This window comes from Carcharhinus amblyrhynchos, chromosome 27, assembly GCF_965287045.1.
Source record: "Carcharhinus amblyrhynchos chromosome 27, sCarAmb.v2.hapA, whole genome shotgun sequence".
NCBI lineage: Eukaryota > Metazoa > Chordata > Chondrichthyes > Carcharhiniformes > Carcharhinidae > Carcharhinus > Carcharhinus amblyrhynchos.
The window spans coordinates 2,057,340-2,085,018 of record NC_137350.1 but is presented as its reverse complement, the minus strand read 5'-3'; the positions used below and the strand labels follow the sequence as shown (position 1 = coordinate 2,085,018).

Here is a 27,679-nt window from a genome sequence, read left to right as displayed (position 1 = left end):
ATCTCAGAGAGTTCCGAGTCGCTTAACTGGAGAGTTAACATAGAAAAACTACAGCACAATACAGGCCCTCTCGGCCCACAAAGTTGTGCTGAACTTGTCCCTATCTTAGAGATTAGTACGCTTACCTAAACCCTCCATCTTACCAAGTTCCATGTATTTATCTAAACGTCTCTTAAAAAGACCCTATCGAATCCGCCTCCACCACTGTTGCCAGCAGCCCATTCCACACACCCACCACTTTGAGTGAAAAACTTACCCCTAACAACTCCTCTGTACCTACTCCCCAGCACCTTAAACCTGTGTCGTCTTGTGGCAACCGTTTCAGTCCTGGGAAAAAGCCTCTGACTATCCACTCGATCAGTTCCTCTCAACATCTTATACACGTCTATCAGGTCACCCCTCATCCTTCGTCTCTCCAAGGAGAAAAGGCCGAGCTCTCTCAACCTATCCTCATAAGGCATGGTCCTCAATCCAGGCAACATCCTTGTAAATCTCCTCTGCACCCTTTCTATGGCTTCCACATCCTTCCTGTAATGAGGCGACCAGAACTGAGCACAGTACTCCAAGTGGGGTCTGACCCGGGTCCTATATAGCTGCAACATTATCTCTCGAATCCTAAACTCAGTTCCTCGATTGGTGAAGGCCAGTACATCATACGCCTTCTTAATCACAGCTTCAACCTGTGCAGCTGCTTTGAGCGCCCTATGAACTCGGACCCCAAGATCCTTCTGACCTTCCACACTGCCAAGAGTCCTACCATTAATTATTATATTCTGCCATCCTATCTGACCTGCCAAAATGAACCATTTCACACTTATCTGGGTTGAAATCCATCTGCTACTTCTCCGCCCAGTCTTGTATCCTATTAATGTCTCACTGCAACTTCTAACATCCCTCCACACTATCCACAACACCTCCAATCTTTGTGTCGTCAGCAAACTTACCAACCCATCCCTCCACTTCCTTATCTAGGCCATTTATAAAAATCACAGAGTAAGGGTACCAGAACAGACCCCTGGGGCACTCCACTGGTGACTGACCTCTATGCAGAATATGACCCATCGATAACCACTCTGCCTTCTGTGGGCAAGCCAGTTCTGGATCCACAAAGCAATGTCCCCTTGGATCCCATGCCCCCTCACTTTCTCAGTAAGCCTTGCATGGGACACTTATCACTGCCTTGCTGAAGTCCATATAAACCACATCTACTGCTCTTCCTTCATCAATGTGTTTAGTCATATTTTCAAAAAATTCAATCAGGCTCGTAAGGCATGATCTGCCTTTGACAAAGCCATGCTGACTATTCTTAATCATATTATTATTAATATTAATATAATATTAATCATATTGTAAATGCGTCTAGTTTGGGGGCGTTTAAGAGATCTCTGGATAGGTTTATGACGAAAAGGGATTGGTATAGGCTAGTGGGTCATTGTTTTTGTAACTGGTCGAAGGGCCTGTTCTGCGCTGTAATGTTCTATGTTCTATGTTCTATTATACCCCTCCAAATGTTCATAAATCCTCCTCTCAGGATCTTCTCCATCAACTTACCAACCACTGAGATTAGACTCACTGGCCTATAATTTCCAGGGCTATCTCTACTCCCTTTCTTGAATAAAGGAGCAACATCCTCAATCCTCTAATCCTCCGGAACCTCTCCCTCCTCCACTGGTGATGCAAAGATCATCGCCAGAGGCTCAGCAATCTCCTCCCTCACCTCCCACAGTAGCCTGGGGTACATCCCATCTGGTTCCGGCGACTTATCTAACTTGATGCTTTTCAAAAGCTCCAACACATCCTCTTTCTTAATATCGAGATGCTCAAGCTTTTTAGTCCACTACAAGTCTGCAGTACAACCACCAAGATCCTTTTCCAAAGTGAATACTGAAGTATTCATTAAGTACCTCTGCTATTTCTTCTGGTTTCATACAAACTTCCCCACCATCACACTTGATGTGTGAAAGAATTGAACCTCTTATCCTCTTGCTTTTCACATACTTGTAGAATGCCTTGGGGTTTTCCTTAGTCCTGCCTGCCAAGACCTTCTCATGACACCTTCTGGCTCTCCTGATTTCCTTCTTAAGATCCTTCCTATCAGCCGTATACTCATCTAGACCTCTAACGTTACCCAGCTCTCTGAACCTTTTGTAAGCTTTTCTTTTCTTCTTGAATAGATTTATTACAGTTATCCAGGAATTATCAGACAGGAATGTATCACATCAAATTCCTGGGCAACTATACAATTGACCCTTCCCGTAACACTCCCCCTCACCCAAACTCCTAGCTCCCAAAGAATCCCTTGATGTATTCCCTCCAACTCTGCAATTCCCCCAACTCACTACTCCCTGATGCTTTGACTCCCACCTAACCCTCTGATTCATCCTCACCCTCCAAATACTGGGTCAGCTCCAACTATCTAACTCTCTAACCCAATCCCGACTGTCCAATTCCCCGGGATGCTCCGACTCACAGAGTAATCACTGGGATTTTGGTAGGTGAGGGAGTATTTCACAGAATCCAACAGTGCAGAAGGAGGCCATTCAGCCCATCAAGTCGGCACCTACTCTCTAACAGAACATCTTTCCCAGGCCCCATCCCTGTAACCTCACATCTTTACTCCACTAATCCCCTAATTTATATATCTTGGGACACTACGGGCAATTTAGCATGGTACATCTTGATTTGATTTTGATTTGATTTATTATCACTTGTATTAGTATACATTGAAAAGTATTGTTTCTTGTGTACTATACCATACTTAGAGAAAGAAAGGAGAGGGTGCAGAATGTAATGTTACAGTCATAGCTAGAGTGTAGAGAAAGATCAACTTAATATGAGGTATACAGACAAAGCGTATCGTTCATAGAGAAGGAAATGAGAGAGTGCAGAATGTAGTGTTACAGTCATAGCTCAGGTGTGGAGAAAGATCAACTTAATGCGAGGTAAGTTCATTCAAAAGTCTGACAGCAGCAGCTGTTCTTGAGTGGTTGGTACGTGACTTCAGACTTCTGTATCTTTTTCCTGATGGAAAAAGAAGAGAGAATGTCTTGGATGCGTGCAGTCCTTAATTATACTGGCTGCTTTGCTAAGGCAGTGGTAAGTGTAGGCAGAGTCAATGGATGGGAGGCTGGGTTGTGTGATGGATTGGGCTACATTCATGACCTTTTGTAGTTCCTTGTGGTCTTGGACAGAGCAGGAGCCCAGACCAAGCTGTGATACAACCAGAAAGGATGCTTTCTGCGGTGCATCTGGAAAAGTTGGTGAGACTCGTAGCTGACATGCCAAATTTCCTTAGTCTTTTGAGAAGGTAGAGGCGTTGGTGGGGCTTTCTCAACTATAGTGTCAGCATGGGAGGGAGGGGTCACCAGGACAGGTTGTTGGTGATCTGGACACTGAAAACCTGAATCCTCAACCTCTTCTATTACATCCCCATTGATGTAGACAGGGGCATGTTCTCCTTTACGCTTCCTGAAGTCGATGACGATCTCCTTTGTTTTGTTGACATTGAGGGAGAGATTATTGTCACCGCACCAGTTCACCAGATTCTCTATCTCATTCCCGTACTCTGCCTCGTCATTGTTTGAGATCCGACCCATTACTGTGGTGTTGTCAGCAAACTTGAAATTCGAATTGGAGAGGAATTTGACCAGACAGCCATAGGTGTATAAGGAGTATAGTATGGGGCTGAGAACACAGGCTTGTGGGGCATCGGTGTTGAGGATGATCGTGGAGGAGTGGAGTGGAGTGGAGGGATCAGAATAGCTTGGTGGTCTGGACACCTAGAAACCTGAAGCTGTCAACAATTTCCACTTCATCCCCGTTGATGTAGACAGGGGCATGTCCTATGCTTCCTGAAGTCAATCTCCTTCATTTTGCTGACATTGAGGGAGAGATTATTGTTGTCGCATCAGTTCACCAGATTCTCTATCCATTATTTGAAATGTGACCCAATACGGTAGTGTCATCAGCAAACTTGGAAATCAGGTTGGAGGGGAATGTGACCACACAGTCACATTAAGGAGTGTTGTGGGAAATTCATTACTTTGGAGTCAGACTTGGAGGTTCAACAAATTGTTTTATTTGGACAAAGTTTGGGAGAAGCACTGGCACTCTGCACTACATAATGGTAGTAGAGCGGCTTTTCTACTTTTTAGATAATAGACAATGCAGACATTAGCTGTTAGCACCTTGTTACAAGTTGAGTAGACAGTACGGACATTGACGGTTAACACATCATTGTAGCTAGAGTAGATACATTTACACAGTTATGTCCCCATCAGTGGCTGATCTCGTTATCAAACTCATTGTTCTGGGTCTGCTTTTATCTCAAGCTTAAGGTGCCTCAGGTCTGACCAGTTTCCCGCAGTAATTTAAACACTGCTGGTTTTAACTCTTTGTGTAATGTCTGTACCCAAAGTCAGTGCCTCTTAATGTCACTTCCCAGGGTCTGTTTTGTGTGCCAGATAATCATGTGTGTCCTTTACTTTGATTTCACTCCGGCAGGAGGAAGGGGCTGAGGATACAGCTCTGTGGGGCACCAGTGTTGAGGATGATCGTGGAGGAGGTGTTGTTGCCAATCCTTACTGATTGTGGTCTGGAGGAGGGAACCGAGTGTAGGGTGTCGAAATTTGCTGATGACACCAAGATTGGTGGAACGGCAAATTGTGCGGAGGGTGTGGAGAGTCTGCAGAAGGATGTAGATAGGCTGGGCGAATGGGCCAGGAACTGGCAAATGGAATTTAATGTTGGCAAATGTGAGGTCGTCCACTTTGGTAGGAATAATGGTCGGAAGGATTATTACTCATGTGGCGAAAAACTGCAGCAGGCGACGGTGCAGAGGGACCTCGGGGTCCTTGTGCATGAGTCGCAAAAACCCAGCCTGCAGGTGCAGCAGGTGGTCAGGAAGGTGAATGGGATGCTGGCCTTCATAGCGAGGGGGATTGAATATAAAAGTAGGGAGGTCTTGCTGCGGCTGTATAGCGCATTGGTGAGGCCGCAGCTGGAGTACTGTGTGCAGTTTTGGTCGCCGCACTTATGCAAGGATATTTTGGCCTTGGAGGGAGTGCAGAGGAGGTTTACTAGGCTGATACCGGAGTTGAGGGGGTTGAGCTATGAGGAGAGGCTGAATAAACTAGGCTTGTACTCATTAGACTTTAGAAGAATGAGGGGAGATCTCATTGAGATGTATAAGATGATGAATGGGATGGATAGGATAGAGGTGGAGAGGCTCTTCCCGCTCAGAAAGGACAGTAGGACTAGGGGGCATAGCCTCAAGATAAAGGGGGGGGGGGGCGGTTTAGAACGGAGTTGAGGAGGAACTTCTTCACTCAAAGGGTGGTGAATCTCTGGAATTCTCTGCCCGTTGAGGTGGTGGAGGCTGCCTCGCTAAATATTTTTAAGATGCGGGTTGATGGGTTTTTGATAAGAGAGGGGATTAAGGGTTATGGGGAGAGGGCGGGAAAGTGGAACTGAGCCACGACAGATCAGCCATGATCTTATTGAATGGCGGGGCAGGCTCGAGGGGCTAGATGGCCTACTCCTGCTCCTATTTCTTATGTTCTTATGTTGGTCTTGGAACATGGGAGGAAACCTACGCAGACAGAAGGCCGGAATTGAACTTGTGTCACCAGTGCTGTGAGGCAACAGAACTAACCACTGTGTCACCCGTCACAGCCCTTACTTGTTACAGAGGTAGAAGCTGCTTGCTGAATAACTGCTAATCTACTTATTCTACTTATGATAAATAGAAGAATAAATGCAAGAAGTGTCACTGCCTGTGGAACGTTGAGTTCTCAGTTGATGAACTTGAGCAGGGGTTGGGATCATTGCAGTGTGTCCACAAGACAGACAACTACATGAGGAATATGTTTAGAGAGGTGGTTCCACCGCTGGTTAGGAGCAGCCTGGCAGAGAGGGAAGGTGTCTAAGGTCCAGGCAGGCCGTGCGGTAATCCTCAGAGTTGGTCTCGTTCATTAACCTGTTTTCCACTGGTGAGGGCAATGATTTTTTTTTATTCATTTGTGGGACATGGGCATCACTGTCTGGCCATCCCCAGTTGTCCTTGAGAAGGTGGTGGTGAGCTGCCTTCTTGGATCACTGCAGTCCACGTGCTGTGGGTTAGCCCACAATGCCAGCGACTCCAAATCAGGATGGTGAGTGACTCGGAGGGGACCTTGCAGTTTTCCCACTTATCTGCTGCGTTGTCCTTCTAGATGGAAGTGGTCATGGGTTTGAAAGGAGCTGTCTAAGGATCTTTGGTGAATTGCTGCAGTGCATCTTGTAGATACTTCACGCGACTGCTACTGAGTGTTGGTGTAGATGAGGTGGATATTTGTAACGTGGTGTCAATCAAATGGGCTGCTTTGTCCTGGATAGTGTGAAACTTCTTGAGTGTTGTTCAAACTGCACCCATCCAGGCAAGTATTCCATCACACTCCTGACTTGTGCCTTGTAGAATATGGATAGGTTTTGGGGAGTCAGGAGGTGAATTACTCGCTGCAGGATTCCTAGCCTTTGACCTGCTCTTGTAGCCAAGGATGTTGACAGTGGGGGATTCGGTGATAGTTTTACACCATTGACTGTCAAGTTAGAATGTCTCTTATTGGTGATGGTCATTGCCTGGCAGTTGTGTGGTGTGAATGTAACTGGCCACTTGTCAGCCCAAGCCTGGATATTGTCCCGATCTTGCTGCATTTGGACATGGGCTGCTTCAGTATCTGAAGAGTTGTGAATGGTGCTGAACATCGGCGAACATCCCCACTTCTGACCTTATGATGGAGGGAAGGTCATTGATGAAGCAGCTGAAGATTGTTGGGCCTCGGACATTACCCTGAGGGACTCCTGCAGAGATGTCCTGGAGCTGAGACGGCTGATCCTCCATAATCACAGATATCTTCCGATGTACCGGGTCTGACTCCAACCAATGGACACTTTGCCCCCGATACCCATTGATTCCAGTTTCACTCAGGCTCCTTGACGTCACACTCGGTCGAATGCGGCCTTGATGTTGAGGGGCTGTCCCTCCCACCTCACCTCTGGAATTCAGCTCTTTGGTCCATGTTTGAACCAAGGCTGTAATGAGGTCTGGGTGACCCGGGCACAACCCAAACTGGGCGTCACTGAGCAGGTGCTGCTTGATAGCGCTGTCGATGACCCCTTCCATCACTTTACTGATGATCGAGAGTAGACTTGGCGCTAATCGGCAGGGTTGGATTTGTCCTGTTTTTGTGTACAGGACGTAGCTGGGCAACTTTCCTCATTGTTGGGTGTTGTAACTGTACTGGAAGAGCTTGGCTACAGGTCTAGGCAAATTCTGGAGCACAAGTCCTCACTATTTCCAGAATGTTCTCAGGGCCCATTGTCTTTGCAGTATCCAGTGCCTCCAACTGTTTCTTGATATCACGGGGACTGAATCGAATTGGCTGGAGGCTGGAACCGAAGAAGCTGGGGACCACTGGGGGAGGCCGAGTCAATTAGGGTTATATTTGCAAGAGTTTAGAAGAACGAGTGAAGATCTCCTAGAAACCTATAAACTTCTAACAGGATGCAGGAAGGGTGCTGTCTATGGGGAGGGATTCCAGATCAGAGTCTGTGGATACACAGTTGATCGTTTAGGACTGAGATGTCCTCATGTTTTCACCCAGAGAGTGGTCAGCTTGTGGAATTCACCACCACAGGAAATAGTTGAGACCAAACATTATATGTTTTCAACAAGGACTTAGGTATAGGTGAAAGGGATCAAAGAAATGAGGGGAAAAGGGGAAAAGATTACTGAGCTGAATATTCAGACATGTTCATCATAAATGGTAGATCAGGCTCGAAGGGCGAAATGGCCTACTCCTGCTCCTATTTTCTGTTTTTATTCAGCTCACCAGCTTCTGAGCTCAATGAGAACCCTGAATGTGAAATGTCCCCTGTTGTCCTGATATCAGGAGGGAGCAGAGGAGAGTTTAAACAAGTTATCCAACTGGAAAGTAGATTGTGGATAAAGTATTGGGTGAAAAGCTCTCCAATGTATTCTGAAGATTGGAAAACTGGACGTTTTCCAACAGAATCATGGAATCATAGAAACCCTACAGTACAGAAAGAGGCCATTCAGCCCATCGAGTCTGCACCAACCACAATCCCACCCAAGCCCTACCCCCATATCCTTAACATATTTACCCACTAATCCCTCTAACTTACGCATCTCAGGACACTAAGGGGCAATTTAACATGACCAATCAACCTAACCCGCACACTGTGCGAGGAACACAGAGAAAACCCATGCAGACATGAGGAGAATGTGCAAACTCCACAGACACCCAAGCTGGGAACCGAACCCAGATCCCTGGAGCTGTAAAGCAGCAGTGCTAACCACTGTGCTACCGTGCCGTCCCTCAGCCCAGATTGAGACAATGGAGAAGTGTGGGTGACCAAACAAACCTGGCTGTCCAAACTTTATTTTAAGCTAACATGCAGGTGTTGCCAGCAAGTGAGGAGGGAGCTGGCGAAATGGCCTTGATTGAAGGAGAGATTGAGTGTTGGAGTAAAGAGATCTAACTGCACTGGAGACCATACCTAGATGATTGTGTGACCTATTCACCTCTGTACCTAGGAAAGGATTGGACCTCACATAAAGGAATAGAGACCAAGGTTCAGAACCGTGGTTCAGGTTCTGGGGCACCTGCCTATGAGGAGAAAGTATACGCTGTACAGTGCTGAGGATCGTCTATGTGAAGCATCAATATTTGTACAGAGTTCTGCAAGGTGGATGCAGTAAATCTGTTTAAACTGGCTGAGAGGGGTACAGATTCAGGCAACATTACTCTCCCTGCCAACTTCTCCAGGCAAGGTTAAAAACAATTGAATTCTATCCATTGAATGATAATAATGGGAGATTTTAACAACTCCCAGATAAACTGACAAGAAGCAAAGGGCAAGAGGAGAAGTTCGCTGAACGCCTTTTTTTAACCAGTATTTTAACAAGTCCAATTGGGGAGAGAACACTATGGAATCTTATGGTGGGAAATGTATCAGAACTGAAATGGAACAGAGTGAAGCATTGTGGCAATAGCGATCACAACATTAATAAAGTTTAAAGTAGAATATGAGCAAAATAAAGACCCAAGTAGTACTAAATCAGAAGGATGCAGCTTTTAAAGAGATGGACATGGAATGAGGGAAAATAAACTGGAAACACTAAAAACAGACATAGAACAGCAAGGGAAGCATTTCAAAGCAGTGACAAATAGAGGCCAGGAGAAAAACAATCACATAAAAGCAAAAACACATCAATGACACCCCTTGGATGTGTAAGGAAATGAAGGAAATTTTGAAGCAGATTTCAGACAGCTCCTGCATACAAAAAAGCAGAGGACAAGAAAAAGGAATATGAGAATGTAAGGAAAGAAGTCAAAAAAAGGAAAATGTGCTGCATAATTTAATGATCATGAAATGTGGAACAAACAGTTAAGTATTCAGGATAAGGGTAAGGCTCCCAAGTATAAATGGTGAGCTCAGTGGTACTGAGTGCAAATTGGAAGAAACGTTAAATAATGATTTTGGTTCAGTATTTGCCAGGAAGAGAAAAGGGATAGGAAAGCATCAGGAGAGAGTAAAACAGGTATAAAGACATATATAAGACAGGAAGTGTGATGACATGTGCCTGTAATATAACAGAAGATGGTTGGCAGAGCGATGCTGCCCATGGTGTGTGTGTTGTCACATGGTCAGAGAACAGAAGTCAGCAGCGAGCCTGCCATGCTCGGCTATAAGATGTCATGCAGCATCATACTTGGTTTTGTACCTGGTTAAAGCCTACCAATAAAAGTGTTTATGTTTAAACACCAAAGCCTCACAATTTCACCAATCAGCCTCCACCACAACAAAGAACAGGCTGCATGGTGGTATAACACTGCTGATTAACAGCACCAGGGACCCGGGTTCGATTCCGGCCTTGGGTGGTTGCCTGCGTGGAGTTTGTATGTTCTCCCTATGTTGGCGTGGGTTTCCTCCCTCAGTCCAAAGATATGCAAGTTAGGTTGATTGGCCATGCTAAATTGCCCCTACAAAGATGTGTAGGTTGGGGCGATTAGTGGGCTAAATGAATGCAGTTATGGGGATAGGCCCTGGGTGGGATGCTCTATTAGAGAGTCAGTGCAGACTCGATGGGCTGAATGGCCACCTTCTGCACTGTAGAGATTCTATTCTATTCTAACCCAACTGTGATAGAAAGTAAGGAAGATGATTGCTAAATTAATCAATTAGTGACAGTAAAGCCCCTGGTATATATAGGTTTTATCTGTGCATACGAAAAGAAGTTGTGAAGAGATATTTTATAATCCAGGTCAGAAGCTCCAAGGCATTTTATGAAGTCAGCCTAAAGTATAAGTTTTGAATTTTGAATTTGGCACAGTGAGCATCTGATGGTTCACTCCAGATATGATTCTTTATTTAAGAATATAGTTGAACTGTAATAAGAAAAATCAGCAATAACTTTTAGCAAATTACAAAAACACAGCCAAAACATTGGATAAACCTTAATAGCAAGGTATATTTTTCCAACCAAATTTCCTTACAAACGTGCATCCAATTCCAGACTTAGCACATAAAGCAAGTATGCTCATGTGATACTGGATCTTGTAGCTTTGCAACACCTGTTGTGAATTAGTCCTTTGGATATGGAATTGAAATGCTGAGGCTTTCCCCCCCGGAAGACCACTTGCTTCCAGTGAGCCAGCGGATAACAGAATCTCCGATACCAGTGGGAGTGAGAGAAAACACTGTTTGCAGTCTGCAGTCCCAACTGCTTCTGCCAAACTGAAAGTAAAACCCTTTGGATTTCTCCTGTGAGAAAAACCAGCTACCCAAATATACCACCCACCTGACCCACCAGCTGCAAATCAATAATTCCCAAAAATCTCACAGACTCTGGAGCACTGCATTGGACCAAATTAGAAGTAAACAAAAGATCTATTTAGCAGCAATAAAAGATGCCACTACAGATGATAACAAATTGCCAATAACAAAAGAATGCTAGGCATGCTTAAAAATGCAGAGAAACATGATTGAAATACATTTCTCACAGACAGAGTAGCATCACAGATATCAAAGGTTTGTTACACACACAAGTAATTGAAACAGTGAATGGTGCTGGATAACTGGTACATGGCTACTATCATTCTGATTGTTTAGAAGGGAGATTAAAGTAGTCCAGGTAACTCTCGGCCAATTAATTTCATGTCAGTGGCTAGAAAGATATTCAAAGAGGTAATAAAAAATGTAGAAACTGAAAATATAATCATCAATCTCAAAAGGAACTGTCACGCTTGATCAACCTTACTGAATTCATTGAGGGAGCAAAGGGATCAGGAAATGAGATTGTGGCACATGTATCAATATTTGGATTTTCAAAAGGCCTTTGATAAGATACTGAACAGTGGGCCCCTAACAAAGGTCAGAACATAGGGAATCAGGAGGTAACTAATACCTGGTGTCTGGAGTGTACAGCCTGAGAGTTTGGTGGAGCTGGTTCGCTCCACAGATTCAAGAGAGAATTAGATGATTCAATGTGCAGGATTATCAGGGAAGGCGGGAGAATGGAGCGAAGGTGCAGACCCAATGGGTGAATGGCCTCCTTTGTACTGTAACAATTTCAAAGATGTACGGGTTAGGTTAATTGGCCCATGTTAAATTGTCCCTTAGAGTTAGGGGGAATTAGCAGGGTAAGTGTATGGCTTAAGGGGATAGCATCTGGGTGGGATGGTTGTTGGTGCAGACTCAATGGGCTGAATGGCTTCTTTCTGCACTGTAGGGATTCTATAGAACATAGAACATAGAACATAGAACATTACAGCGCAGAACAGGCCCTTCGGCCCACGATGTTGCGCCGACCAGTTACAAAAACAATGACCCACTAGCCTATACCAATCCCTTTTAGTCCATAAACCTATCCAGAGATCTCTTAAACGCCCCCAAACTAGACGCATTTACAACTGCAGCAGGCAGGGCATTCCAATCCCTCACCACCCGCTGGGTAAAGAACCTACCCCTGACATCCGTCCTGTAGCTACCCCCCCTTAATTTAAAGCCATGCCCCCTCGTGCTAGCTTTCTCCATCCGAGGAAAAAGGCTATCACTATCCACCCTATCTAAACCTCTAATCATCTTATATGTTTCAATAAGATCCCCTCTTAGCCGCCTTCTTTCCAACGAAAACAACCCTAGATCCCTCAGTCTCTCCTCATAGGACCTCCCCACCATACCAGGCAACATCCTAGTAAACCTCCTCTGCACCCTCTCCAACGCCTCCACATCCTTCTTGTAATGCGGGGACCAGAACTGCACACAGTACTCCAAGTGCGGCCGCACGAGAGTAGTGTACAGTTGCAACATTACACTGCGACTCCTAAATTCAATCCCCCTACCAATAAACGCCAAGACACCGTACGCCTTCTTGACAACCTTATCTACTTGATTCCCAACTTTCAGGGATCTATGTACACACACACCTAGATCCCTCTGTTCATCCACACTATTCAAAGTCCTCCCGTTAGCCCTATACTCGACACATCTGTTGCTCCTACCAAAGTGAATTACCTCACACTTCTCCGCATTAAATTCCATCCGCCACCTCTCGGCCCAGCTCTGCAACCTATCTAAGTCTCCCTGCAGACTATGACACCCTTCCTCACAATCTACCACACCTCCAACTTTGGTGTCATCAGCAAATTTACTAATCCACCCAACTATACCCTCATCCAGATCATTAATAAAAATTACAAACAACAGTGGCCCCAAAACAGATCCCTGAGGCACACCACTCGTAACTGCACTCCATGATGAATATTTACCATCCACCACCACCCTCTGTCTCCTATCTGATAGCCAATTCCTGATCCAACTTCCTAGATTACCCACAATCCCATACATCTGCATTTTCTGCAGAAGCCTACCATGGTGAACCTTATCGAACGCCTTACTAAAATCCATGTATACCACGTCAACTGCCTTACCCCCATCCACCTCTTTGGTCACCTTCTCAAAAAACTCAATAAGGTTAGTAAGGCACGACCTACCTGCTACAAAACCATGCTGACTATTTCTAATCAATTCATTACACTCCAAATAACTATAAATCCTATCCCTAATAATTTTTTCTAAAACCTTGCCCACAACAGAAGTAAGACTCACCGGTCTATAATTCCCGGCAAAGTCTCTGTTCCCCTTCTTAAACAATGGGACAACATTCGCTATCCTCCAATCCTCCGGGACTACACCAGAGACCAATATAGGACATTACAGCGCAGAACAGGCCCTTCGGCCCACGATGTTACGCCGACCAGTTAAAAAACAATGACCCTCTAACCTAAACCAATCCCTTTTCATCCATAAACCTATCGACGATCTCTTAAACGCCCCCAAACTAGGCGCATTTACAACTGCAGCAGGCAGGGCATTCCAATCCCTCACCACCCTCTGGGTAAAGAATCTACCCCTGACATCTGTCCTATAACTACCACCCCTTAGTTTAAAGCCATGCCCCCTTGTGCTAGCTTTCACCATCAGAGGAAAAAGGCTATCACTATCCACCCTATATAAACTTCTAATCATCTTATATGTTTCAATAAGATCCCCTCTTAGCCGCCTTCTTTCATTATTATAATTATAATTATAACTATAATTCTATTAATTCTCACTGTGACTCTATAAGAACAGGCACCAGGTCTGAAGGTAACTATTCAGGCAGGTAAAGTGTGGGCAGTGGTGATCTGTGCTCAGATCACTCTTATTCACCATTTAAGGAAACAATTTTGACTCAAAAAATGGAAGTAAAATTTCGAATGTTGTGGATGTCATTAAATTGGGGAGAATTGCTGCTGCTGCAGAAGTGGTTACATTTTGTAGATGACACAGAGATGGGTAGGAAAGTATGTAGTGAAGTGGTCATGAAGAGTGAATGGGCAATAATCTGGCAGTGGGAGTACAATGTAGACAGATGCAAAGTTGTTCACACTGGCAGGAAGAACAATAAAAGCAGAGTATTATTTAAACAGAGAATGACTGCAGAATCCTGAGATGCAGAGGGACCTGGATGTTCTAGTGAATGAGTCATAAAATGTTAATATGCAGATATCAAATCAAATCAACTCAAATAATTAAGGCTAATGGAATGTTATCCTTTATTATGAATGGAGTTGAACATAAAACTAAAGATGTTATGTCTCATTTATACAGGAAACTTATGGGCAGGATCTTCAGGTTCTACCACAGTTCCACCCTCGTGGCGGATTCCCGGCAGAGGGCAAAAGGGTCATTCATTTTGTTGGGACTGGAAGATCTCGCCAGTAGCCAATGGCACAGATCCTGGTGTTCTACCCCCTTGTGCACCATCTCTCCAGGATCTTCTTCCTCCTCTTAGAATGCGTAAAGATCAACAAACCATCCGGAAGATGCTTACTGGGGTATATTGAAGAGTGAACCAGACACTGACTCTCAAGATGGTCTGCTCACTGGTCGCTGTGGTTGGAATGTGACTCATGCCCCAATTCTTGGGAGTTCCATACTCATATCCTCAACCATCTTGATAGTTGTCACCGAGTTTCTGTCCTTATAGGTATGTCAGAGAGGGAATGGGGAATGAAAAGATGTATTGGAGAATGTAAGTGTTGTGGTTGATCACAGAGTGACTCACACACGCCTGCTGAATCCACTGAAGGGCCTGTTCTGCGCTGTAATGTTCTATGTTCTATGAATGTGACAAACCAGTTTACACAGTGAGGGAATTAAGTCTCTGTGTTAATGAAGGTCATCGAACGCCCTCGGGAGTCTTGATGATTCCCCGAGATGGTGAACCTGAGTGAGTCCAGCTCTGGCAGTGAACACCCACCCCCCACTCCGACTCTTTCACCCTGACTGTCTGAACAGCCAATCTTGTCACTCTTTCGACGCAGTGAGTGGCATCAAACTGGGAGATGTAGAATCTGAGGCAGAGAAATCCGGGAACAGAGAGACCTGAATAATCACTGGCATTAAAACCCACCTGCTCTGCCTTCACATTGCACAGATTACCCACGGGCTGCCAGAACTGCCTTCAGTGACACAGCCTCACTGACACCAGGAGTAGAGTGGACAAAAGGTGAATGGGGGCATTACAATTTCGGAACAAGTAATTGAAAGATACCACAGATCATCTGGTGCAGGAAAATATGTGAAGCCATAGTCACAGCTGACACGGGGTAGCCCATCTATTTGGTCTCAATGAACATGTTTTTGTATAAACTCAATGTTTTAGTTGACTCGATTTTTCAGCTACTCGGTGTTATTCTCACATTTGTAATCAGTTTCAATATTTCACCTCACAAGTGGATGTTTCATTTACCGATACCTTATAATTTAATAGGGATCGAGGTGATCTGGGCTCTGTTGTGAAGATGACTGGGAATTTAAGACATGTCCACAAGGTGCAGACCCGACCAACAAAGATAGTGACCAAATGAGGGTTGGTATGGGTGAGTACCTGGCACTGTGTAAACAGCACCTTATATAATGTGATGATGTAAGGGTGCACCTGATGAGGAGGGGGCAGGGAGCATGTTCATGGCTTCAGCAATGTAACATCTAGTTATGGATAGCTGGGCATGGCTCAGCTGTATAAAATAAACCAGTTGTAGTTTGGACTTACTGTCATCTCAGTTCCAAAGCCAGACAGCCCAGTGTGTAAAAGCAATGATATCATACACTCGACTCAACACGACAGCTATTCCCATATACATCGCCCCTCCTGCCTCCCCAAACCCCCCACTGCGCTCCCCTGAGTCCCCCACCCCTCTGCATCACTGTTTGATTTTTCTCAGTAAAATCCCAGCTTTTGTGTTCAAATGTTCAATTTCCGAATAGCTGCCATTAAATCAGAAAATAAGCTTTCATTTGTAATCAACCAGAGAAGCTTCTCATCAAATTCTCGTCCTGAGCTCTGTAATTCTCAGTCTTACAGGTGAAAAGACAGAAAAGGACATAATGAGTTCATTGCCACTAAGATCAACTCAGAATGGGGAAGGCTGAGGCATCTTTGAAATGTTTATTGTTTACAGTGTCTAAAAAATCTAAATTAAAGTAAATATCAAGAAATTCCCATTTAAATTTCAAATTTAAAAAGCTCCCTCAGTTTTGCAGGAGGGTTGTGCATTACCAACATCAGAGTCACAATCATTTCAGCTCATGGCTCTGGGGTTAGTCCAGTCCTGCTGGCTGACTGGATGCTTGTCTCCTGTCTGACTGATTCCGAGGAGAAACAAGCAGCCCAAACAGCGGGGAATTGGTGACGCATCGCTGTACCTTCAGATTGACGTGAAGTCAATGAGATGCCTGTTTTGAGGGACGCTGCCAACACAGTGTCATATGCACAGAGCGACGTCCCAAGTGGAAAATAAGCAGACAAGAGTGAAATGGGAGAAGAATCAGCTTGTAAACACACTATACAGACATGCATGGATGGTTTATTGATTAAAGCCACATTAAAACGATAACTTTACATCAGCATCGTACTGAGATACTGCAAATTATCCAAACCACAATACCTTGGAGTAACAAGGTATCAAATTCCTTGTTGTCTGGTTTGACTGTTTGACATCATTCATTTAATGTTATGCAGTTGTGTTCCACATAGGAGCTATAGGTTGCCCAATAGATATTATATTAAGAGAAATGACACTTTGGAGAACTGATCTATAGATACAGAATGAATGAAAGGCTTGTGCAGAATGATTCTTTACATCATGATTTCCTGATCTGGGGTGAGATGTCATCAGCAAGCAGCGAATCAAGGCTTGACACCTCCCTACAGACTGAGAGGACAAACTGAAACTCCCCCATGTTTGCACGGTTCCCAGTAGCTGTCACAGAGAGCCCTGGGCAGAGGCTGAGGGGTCAGGTAACCTCCCTGCTCTCTGGGTCAGAGGGATGGTTTGATTTGTGGGATGCAGAGACAGAAAGAGGGAGGCAAAAACAAAGTACTTTTTTAAAAAAACAGATTAATAGAAGAAATTTGAACATATTTCCGACTGAATTGCACTGCTGCTCTGCTCAGGTAAATAGACACATCTTCAATAGTCCACTGGCAGCTTCAGGTGGTTTTTGTCACTGCATTTACTTCACACTCTTTCAAGGATTTACATGGAGTATTCTCATGGGTGTGAAATTAATCCCTGGGCTGAACAATGGATAGAGTGTCTCTGTGAATATATCCTTAAATGTATACATAAGGTTCATTTTGTCAGCATTATAAAAGGACACTTGTCCAGCTTCATAGTCAAGGTAAACTCCAATTTTCTGGGGCTTAAACCGTGAAAAGATGACCACATGGGGCACTGAGTTGGCCACATAATGCTTGCCTTTTTTTTCCAGAGTCCATAAACCTTCTTGAGGTATTAGAGAGATCGGTGCATTGCGCTGCACAGACTGCTTGGTCACCCCTAAGACCCAGTCAGCCTTGCAGCCCACGAAGATTTCCCAGTAGTGTACTCCGGACGAGAACCCCTGCTTGGCCAGAACAAAGGGGTAGACACTGAATCGTGATGTTTTAGGGGGCGGTTTCTTCAGATTCTGACTGTACGTGACGCTGCTCATGTTATTGAAGATCAGGAGATTCCAGTGTGCAGTGTCTGAGTCTAGGCTCAATGATGCTATCAGAGAACAGAACACAGAACAGGTTCAATCAAAGAGGGAAGTGAGTCTATTTCAAAGAATCTCTGCAGTGCAGAAGGAGGTCATTTGGCCCATCGAGTCTGCACCGACCGTGAACATTCCCACCCAGGTCCTATTCCTGTAGTCCCACGTATTTACCGTGCTAATCCCCCTGACATTAGGATCAATATAGAACGGCCAATCAACCTAACCTGCACATCTTTGGACAGGGAGAGGAAACCGCAGCACCTGGAGGAAACCCACGCAGGCACGGGGAGAACATGCAGTCTCCATACAGACAGTGACCCGAGGCTAGAATTAAAAATGTATTTATTAGTCACAAGTAAGGCTTATCTTAACACTGCAGTGAAGTTACTGTGAAATTTCCCTAGGCGCCACATTTTGCACCCGTTTGTGTCAATGCACCTAACCAGCACATCTTTCAGACTGTGGGAGGAAACCGGAGTACCTGGAGGAAACCCACACAGACACAGGGAGAACGTGTAATCTCCACACAGACAGTCTCCCAAGCTGGGAATCAAACCTGGGGTCCCCAGTGCCAAGAGGCAGCAGTGCTAACCACTGCCCATTTGTTGAATTAACATTTTGGAATTTGTCCAATTGAAGGAGTTTAACTCTGTCTTTAATCTAGATTATATCAAGCTTTGAAACACCTCATGGCACAAGTTACAGTAAATAAAAACCTTCACATTTAACTTTAGTTCAGATTCCACAAATTCACGTACTCAGATATTTCTTAACATTAGCTTTCCTGTCACCATTTTACAAAAGATATATATTCCTCTCTTTCTGAAGTCTTTGGCCTGATATTAATTCTGCTATTTACTTTGCCAAAACGTATTCACATTGGCCAGAAGGATGTGTGTTAGAAGTATTCAGAGAGACAGCTGTTCTGAGCTACCTTTCCAATTTAGTTTACAATCTGCCTCACTGTTAGCCAAGCATACAGGCTTTGTCTCAATAACAAATCTTAACATTTGATGGCATGTACTCCCAGTCACTGATCCCTGGGATACCCCATCTTGAGCTTTTATAGTGACCATAATACCACTGAATGCATGGTAAATTTGAAAGTGATCTATTCTAATGAGAAACTTGAACCTTAATCACAAACAAACCCAATTACTTTGGTATGAGGGCAAACTGGCTAAGATTAATTGGGGAAATAAACTGAATGGTATAAAAGTAAAATGAGCAGTGGGAAACATTTAAAAAATTCAAAAATATCTTCTATTGAAAAATAAAACCTCAATGAGGAAAACACAGCTGTAGCTGATCTGAGATGTTAAGGATAATATTAGTCTAAAGGGAGAGGTTTACAATTTTGTTAAAAAAAGACAGTAGTAACTCTGAGCATTGGGAATGTTTCAGAAATCAGCAAAAGGTCACCAAAAAATACTAAATATTGGAAAAATTAGAATATGAAACAAAACCTGCCAGAGTTACAATAACAGATTGTAAGATCTTCTATAAGTATATAAAAAAGGAAGAGAGTAGCTAAAGTAAATGTTGATTCCTTAAAAGTAGAGACAGAAGAAATGATCACGGAGAATGAGGAAATGGCAGAGAAATTGAGCAAGTATTTTGGTTAAATTTTATTTTACAATTTCACTGCCAGATTCATATCTGAAAGAGAGAGTAACCTGGGGATAAAATGAATGAGAAAATTAATGGGCACAATTCATCCAAAACATTTCTAAGTGTGTTTGCTGGTGGGTAAAGTGGTTTAACAGTGTAATCCCCACTGAGAGGCTCAGCGTGAATCAAATTCACAATCAAGCCACATTTTTGGAGGTTGGATTGATTTGTGCCGTGAAAGGAATGTGTGGGACCTGAGAACATTTACAAGACCAGCACCTCAGAAATCAGGACCCCATTTTTAAGGGATGCTCCGATCTCAAAGTAAAGTTGAAAGTGGCCCTACTCTTCCCCCCAAATGAAGGTCATGACCCCCCCAATCAATCTCAGTGATGCCCTCTTATGGGGTCATCTGAGGCTCCAATCCTTTCAGGTACCCTGCCTTACAAACTCCCCTCCCCACTTCATGCCCACTTTCTGACTCCCCAGGCTTAGGCAGTGATAATCTTGTAGTGCTGGGTGCCAGGGACAGTGTCAGGGCACTGCCCAGCCACGCCCCTAACCATCTGGCCTCTGAGCTCCCCAGTGTGGCCATCATGCCTGGCCTCCATTTGTGGAGACTGGTAATGTTCCCACCAGCATCCCATTGTGCCGATGGGTCAGTGAACAGCAGGAGCCACGTGAACCCAGCTACGATGGGTGGCACGGTCGTTAGCATCGTTGTGTCACAGCTCCAGGGACCCGGGTTTGATTCCCGGTTTGGTTACTGTCTATGTGGAGTTTGCACGTTCTCCCCGTGTCTGCATGGGTTTCCTATGGGTGTTTCAGTTTCCTCCCACAGTCCAAGGATGTGTGGGTTATGTGGATTGGTCATGGTAAATTGAACCTAAGAATCCAGGATGCGTAGGTTAGAGGGGTTAGTGGGGTAAATGTGTGGGGTTATGGTGATAGAGCCTGGGTGGGATTGTTGGAACTTTTAAATTCTATCAAGATAGATAAGTCGCCGGGACCAGATGGGATGTACCCCAGGATACTGTGGGAGGCGAGGGAAGTGATTGCAGAGCCCCTGGCGATGATCTTTGCGTCGTCAACGGAGACGGGAGAGGTTCCGGAGGATTGGAGGATTGCGGATGTGGTTCCTATTTTCAAGAAAGGGAACAGGGATAGCCCAGGAAATTACTGACCGGTGAATCTGACCTTAGTGGTTGGTAAGTTGATGGAGAGGATTCTGAGGGACAAGATTTATGAGCATTTGGAGAAGTTTAGAAAGATCAGGAATAGTCAGCATGGTTTTGTCAAGGGCAGGTCGTGCCTTACGAGCCTAATTGAGTTCTTTGAAAATGTGACTGAACACATTGACGAAGGAAGAGCAGTGGATGTGGTTTACATGGACTTCAGCAAGGCGTTTGATAAGGTCCCCCATGCAAGACTTCTTGAGAAGGTGAGAGGGCATGGGATCCAAGGGCCTTTTGGCCTTGTGGGTCCAGAACTGGCTTGCCTGCAGAAGGCAGAGAGTGGTTGTGGATGGGTCTTTTTCTGCATGGAGGTCAGTCACCAGTGGAGTGCCCCAGGGATCTGTTCTAGGACCCTTGCTGTTTGTCATTTTCATAAATGACCTGGATGAGGAAGTGGAGGGATGGGTTAGTAAGTTCGCCGATGATACGAAGGTTGGTGGTGTTGTGGATAGTCTGGAGGGATGACAGAAGTTGCAGCGTGACATAGATAGGATGCAAGACTGGGCGGAGAAGTGGCAGATGGACTTCAACGCAGATAAATGTGTAGTGGTCCATTTTGACAGGTCCAATGGGATGCAGGACTACAATATCAAGGGCAGGAGTCTTAGCTGTGTTGAGGATCTTGGGGTCCGGGTCCATAGGACTCTTAAATCGGCCTCGCAGGTGGAGGATGTGGTCAAGAAGGTGTACGGTGTACTGGCCTTCATTAATCGAGGGATTGAGTTTAGGAGTCGGGAGGTAATGCTGCAACTTTATAAGACCCTTGTCAGACCCCACTTGGAGTACTGTGCGCAGTTCTGGTCGCCTCACTATAGGAAGGATGTGGAAGCTATTGAGAGGGTGCAGAGGAGATTTACAAGGATGTTGCCTGGATTGGGAGGCATGCCTTATGAGGATAGGTTGAGGGAGCTCGGTCTCTTCTCCCTGGAGAGACGGAGGATGAGAGGCGACCTGATAGAGGTTTATAAGATGTTGAGAGGAATAGATAGGGTGGATTCTCGGAGGCTATTTCCCAGGGCTGAAATGGTCGCTACGAGAGGACACAGGTTTAAGGTGCTGGGAAGCAGGTACAGAGGAGATGTCAGGGGTAAGTTTTTCACTCAGAGGGTGGTGAGTGAGTGGAATCGGCTGCCATCGGTGGTGATAGAGGCGAACTCGCTGGGGTCTTTTAAGAGACTTCTGGATGAGTACATGGGATTTAATGGGATTGAGAGTTATAGATAGGCCTGGTAGGTAGGGATATGATCGGCACAACTTGTGGGCCGAAGGGCCTGTTTGTGCTGTAGTGTTCTATGTTCGTTGTTGGCAGTGCAGACTCAATGGGCTGAACAATTCTATGAAAACCTGGAAACGGATATTTAAATTAAAATTTAAATATACCAATCCGATTCACGTCCTTACTGGCGGTGAACCCGATTATGTCGCTGTGGGGGCTGTGGAGAATCTCAAAAGAGGCTCTCTGCATTGCAAATCGTGTAATGACCCTTCCAACCATAACATGGTGTGTGCCTGACTGCACAAGGCCAGAAAATCACTCCTAATACCTGACGAGAAAAAGTTACGGGAAAGATAAGAGACTAAAATTGACAAATCCCTGGGATCCGGTGGCCTGCACCCTAACATTCAAAAAGAGATAGCTACAGTGACAAAGGGATTGTCCCATTAGATTGGAAAGTGTGGCAAATGTTACATTATTTTTTGAGAAAGACGGGACAGAGTAAAATTGGACTCTAAGCCAGTTAGCCTAACATCAATTGTTTTAAATAGAAAACAATTAAAGGGAGCTTAAAAAGGAAATTAGGAGAGCCAGAAGGGGTCATGAGAAGACCTTGGCTGGTAAGATTACAGAGAATCCCAAGGCCTTCTACAAATATGTGAAGAGTAAAAGGATGAGAAGAGAAGGGATAGGACCTATAAAAGGTGAAGGGGGAAAGGTCTGTGTGGAACCAGAAGAAATGGCAGAGGTGCTTAATGAGTACTTTGCCTCAGTATTCACGGTGGAAGCTGATCTGGGAGATTGTACTGCAGGTTTGCGGCAGTCTGAAAAGATTGAGTATGTGGATATTAAGGAAGAGGATGTGTTCGAACTTTTGAATTCTATCAAGATAGATAAGTTGCCGGGACCAGATGGGATGTACCCCAGGTTACTGTGGGAGGTGAGGGAGGTGATTGCAGAGCCCCTGGAGATGATCTTTGCGTCGTCGATGGATACGGGAGAGGTTCCAGAGGATTGGAGGATTGCGGATGTGGTTCCTATTTTCAAGAAAGGGAACAGGGATAGCCCGGGTTAGTAAGTTCGCCGATGACACGAAGGTCGGTGGTGTTGTGGATGGTCTGGAAGGATGTCAGAAGTTGCAGCGTGACATAAATAGGATGCAGGACTGGGCGGAGAAGTGGCAGATGGACTTCAACGCAGATAAATGTGTAGTCGTCCATTTTGGCAGGACCAATGGGATGAACGAGTACACTATCAAGGGCAGGAGTCTTAGTAGTGTTGAAGAGCAGAAGGATCTTGGGGTCCGGGTCCACAGGACTCTTAAATCGGCCTCGCAGGTGGAGGATGTGGTCAAGAAGACGTATGGTGTACTGGCCTTCATTAATCGAGGGATTGAGTTTAGGAATCGGGAGGTAATGCTGCAACTTTATAAGACCCTTGTCAGGCCTCATTTGGAGTACTGTGCGCAGTTCTGGTCGCCTCACTACAGGAAGGATGTGGAAGCTATTGAAATGGTACACAGGAGATTTACAAGGATGTTGCCTGGACTGGGAGGCATGCCTTATGAAGATAGGTTGAGGGAGCTGGGACTCTTCTCCCACGAAGGTTGAGAGGCGACCTGATAGAAGTTTATAAAATGTTGAGAGGTATAGATAGGGTGGACTCTCAGAGGCTATTTCCACAGGTTGAAATGGTCGCTATGAGAGGACACAGATTGAAGGTGCGGGGAGGCAAGTACAGAGGTGATGTTAGGGGTAAGTTTTTCACTCAGAGGGTGGTGAGTGAATGGAATCGGCTGCCATCAGTGGTGGTGGAGGCGAACTCGCTGGGGTCTTTTAAAAGACTTCTGGATGAGTATGTGGGATTTAATGGGATTGGGGGTTATAGATAGGTCTATGGATTGGTAGGTATTGATGTGATCAGCGCAACTCATGGGCCGAAGGGCCTGTTTGTGCTGTAGTGTTCTATGTTCTAAATGTATTATTAAGGAAGCCTTACCGTTGCACTTAGAAAACATAATATGATTAGAACAAGTTAACAAAGTTTTACTAAGGGAAATTAAATAAAGTTTTTTGAAGGTGTAACAAGTAGGGCAGTTAGAGGGGAACCAGTAGACGTAACATATCTGGATTTCCAAAAAACATTTGACAAGATGCCGCACAATAGGTTCATAGGCAAGATAAGGGATTGGATAATATTTTAGCATGGATAGAGGATTGGTCTGTGGATAGAAAACAGAGAGTTGGCATAAATAAGCCTTTCCTAGTTGGCATTCAGTGTATAATGGAGTACTGCAAGGATCAGTGCTGAGGCCTCAGCTATTTATCAGTAGACAGGCCCAGTTACAGGAGGCCACACTGGCACCAGAGGCAGACGGTGAGCCTTCACGGGTGGCTGAGGGCTATCAGGCTGCAAACACGCACTGAGGTTTGTAGCTTTAGGTCTTCCATCAGGTTCAGCATGTCATCGACCACAAGCCTGTTGACATTAAGGCAGCTTGTGTGGTGTGAATATCACTTGGCAGTAAACAGCCCAAGGCCATGGGTGGGATTCCCTGGTCTCCCAGCCTCGCGTTTCTCGGTGGCGGAAGGCAGTGCGCCGTTCACTGGTGGCTGAATTCTCTGATTCCGCTGCTATCAATGGGAATTCCCATTGAAGCTGCCCTCTGGCACTGGGAAACCCGCGGGTAGGAGGTGTGCTGCCAACAGGACCGGGGAATCCCACTGCCAGCCAATAGCTGGAGAATCCCGCCCGACATACTGTCCTAGTTTTCCTGCATTGGAACACAGACTGTTTCAATATCGGTGATGTTGCAAATGGAATTGAACACTAATGGACTGACTGCAAATATATTGTGTAGAACTGGGAGTGTGGAGGTGATGAGGTAGAGACTCTGTACACTGTGCTCTGAATACCATAGTAACAATCTAAATACAAACCATTTTCTCACCTGTATTAAAACCAATCTCCTTCACCATGTTTTTCCAAGAGTTGTACAGCATCAGGAATTTATATTTAGCACCGTCTATCTTTGCTGACACATCCTTCGGGTCAGAAATTGCCATTCTAATTCTGGAAAGAAGGATTCAAAGTTAAATTTAGATCGACGACTCAAACAAGTCTAAACAAATTGAGAGTCAATCAGTGGAATTACCTTTCTTGTGTACTTTTCAATTTCTGAAAAAAAACAGAAATATTAATAGATTCATCATCACAAGTGGAGATGAACTGAGAGATTAGCTTTGCTTAAGAAACAATGTTTCCAGTTTTATTTTGCTTTTGTATTTTTAATTAAATCTCATGCACCTTTTCATGAAGTCATTCAATGATTCCACAGCGAAACATGTTTTTTTTGACTAATTTATGTTTTTGATTAGTTTGTGTTTATGCAATGAGTCAACGATTATATTTCATCCAACATAGCAGCAAACACTCCCAGGGCAGGTACAGCACAGGGTTAGATACAGAGTAAAGCTCCCTCTACACTGTCCCCCCATCAAACACTCCCAGGGCAGGTACAGCACGGGGTTAGATACAGAGTAAAGCTCCCTCTACACTGTCCCCATCAAACACTCCCAGGACAGGTACAGCACGGGGTTAGATACAGAGTAAAGCTCCCTCTACACTGTCCCCATCAAACACTCCCAGGACAGGTACAGCACAGGGTTAGATACGGAGTAAAGCTCCCTCTACACTGTCCCCCCCATCAAACACTCCCAGGACAGGTACAGCACGGGGTTAGATACAGAGTAAAGTTCCCTCTACACTGTGCCCCCATCAAACACTCCCAGGACAGGTACAGCACGGGGTTAGATACAGAGTAAAGCTCCCTCTACACTGTGCCCCCATCAAACACTCCCAGGACAGGTACAGCACGGGGTTAGATACAGAGTAAAGCTCCCTCTACACTGTGCCCCCATCAAACACTCCCAGGACAGGTACAGCACGGGGTTAGATACAGAGTAAAGCTCCCTCTACACTGTCCCCATCAAACACTCCCAGGACAGGGACAGCATGTGGTTAGATACAGAGTAAAGCTCCCTCTACACTGTCCCCCCATCAAACACTCCCAGGACAGGTACAGCACGGGGTTAGATACAGAGTAAAGCTCCCTCTACACTGTGCCCCCATCAAACACTCCCAGGACAGGTACAGCACGGGGTTAGATACAGAGTAAAGCTCCCTCTACACTGTGTCCCCATCAAACACTCCCAGGACAGGTACAGCATGGGGTTAGATACAGAGTAAAGCTCCCTCTACACTGTGTCCCCATCAAACACTCCCAGGACAGGTACAGCACGGGGTTAGATACAGAGTAAAGCTCCCTCTACACTGTGCCCCCATCAAACACTCCCAGGACAGGTACAGCACGGGGTTAGATACAGAGTAAAGCTCCCTCTACACTGTCCCCATCAAACACTCCCAGGACAGGAACAGCACGGGGTTAGATACAAAATAAAGTTCTGTCTACCAGTCCTGGGAGTGCTTGTTGGAGACTGCGTTCTTTAGCCCTGAGAACAGGCTCCAAAAGTGTGGTTGTACATTTTAACCCAGCCACGTTTATGATCTTATAGAGTGAAATTGTCCATTCTTTACCTATTAGCCTTGTGTGAGGCCCACAAGTCTTTAAATTCATTCATGGGATTTGTGGGTGTCTCTGGCTGGGCTAACATTTATTAACCATCCCTAATTGCTCATCAACTGAATGGTTTTTGGACCCTTTCAGTTAAAAGTCAACCACTTTGTGTTGATTCTGGACTGACATACAGACCAGAGTGGGTAAGGATGGCAGATTTCATTTCTTTAAGAAAATTAGTGAACCAGATTGGTTTTTATGACAAAATCAACAATAGTTTCATGGCCATCATTAGACTTTTAATTCACCATCTACTGTGGTGGGAATCACACCTGGTCCATCAGAGAGTTATTCTGTGTTGACTGATCAATGACAATATCACTACCCCCTCCCCCCCCCCCCCCCCCCCAAAAGCCTCCCTTCATCAACTCTGACACTGAACTTATTCATGTCAAATGTGCACTGGAACATTTCACTTTGTGAGTCGGTTAGTGTGATTGATTTGATTATCTTAGATTCATAGAGCAACACAGCACTGAAACAGACCCTTTGGCCCAACCAGTTCATGCCAATCACAGTGCCCTCCCAGCGAGTACTAATTGCCTGCATTTAGCCCATATCCCTCTAATCCTTTCCCATTCCATGTAATTATCCAAATGCTTTTTAAACGTTGCTATTCTTCCTGCCTCAACCGCTTTCTCTGGCAGCTCATTCCATACACGCACCATCCTCTGCATGAAAATGTTCCCCCTCAGATCCCTTTTAAATCTTTCTCCTCTCATTCAAACCTGTGCCATCTGGTTTTCAAATCCCCTTCCCTGGGAATAAGACAACGTGTTCATCCTATCTCTGCCCCTCATGATTTTATACACCTCAATAAGGTCACCCTTCATTCTCCTGAGATGAGGTAGCACACTGGTTAGCACTGCTGCCTCACAGCTCCAGGGGCCTGTGTTCGATTCCCACTGTGAGTCAATGTTGGTGTGAAGTTTGCACATTCTCCCCATGTCTGCGTGGGTTTCCTCCGGGTGCTCCAGTTTTCTCCCCACAGTCCAAAGATGTGCGGGTTAGGTGCATTGGCCACACTAAATTGCCCCTTAATATCCCGGGGTATGTAGGTTAGAGGGATTAGCGGGGTAAATGTTTCAGGTTATGGGGATATGGCCTGGGGTGGGATTATTGTCGGTGCAAATTCGATGTGCCGAATGACTCCTTGTGTCGGGATTCTATGATTCCTACATTCCAAAGAATAAAGTTCTCGCCTGGCCAATCTCTCCCTATAGCTATTGTCTTTCACCAATGCAATGTGTCCCAGATATCGAGTTCCTTTCAGATGGGACATTATATTGAAGCCTGGCCTGTCCCCACAGGTGTTGCCTGTATTGATTA

General features: G+C 45.1%; 1 protein-coding gene across 1 annotated transcript in view; it reads right to left on the bottom strand.

Moving 5' to 3' along the window:
* Positions 1-17,142: 17,142 nt before the first annotated feature.
* LOC145359149 (zinc-binding protein A33-like) overlaps positions 17,143-27,679 on the bottom strand; it is a 38,694-nt gene continuing 28,157 nt past the window's right edge. The window contains exons 4-6 of the mRNA XM_080213565.1: positions 24,869-24,891; positions 24,665-24,786; positions 17,143-17,663 (exon numbers count right to left, since the gene is read on the bottom strand). Of these exons, the coding sequence (XP_080069691.1) occupies positions 17,143-17,663; positions 24,665-24,786; positions 24,869-24,891 (666 nt within the window). The remainder of the gene's footprint in view (positions 17,664-24,664; positions 24,787-24,868; positions 24,892-27,679) is intronic.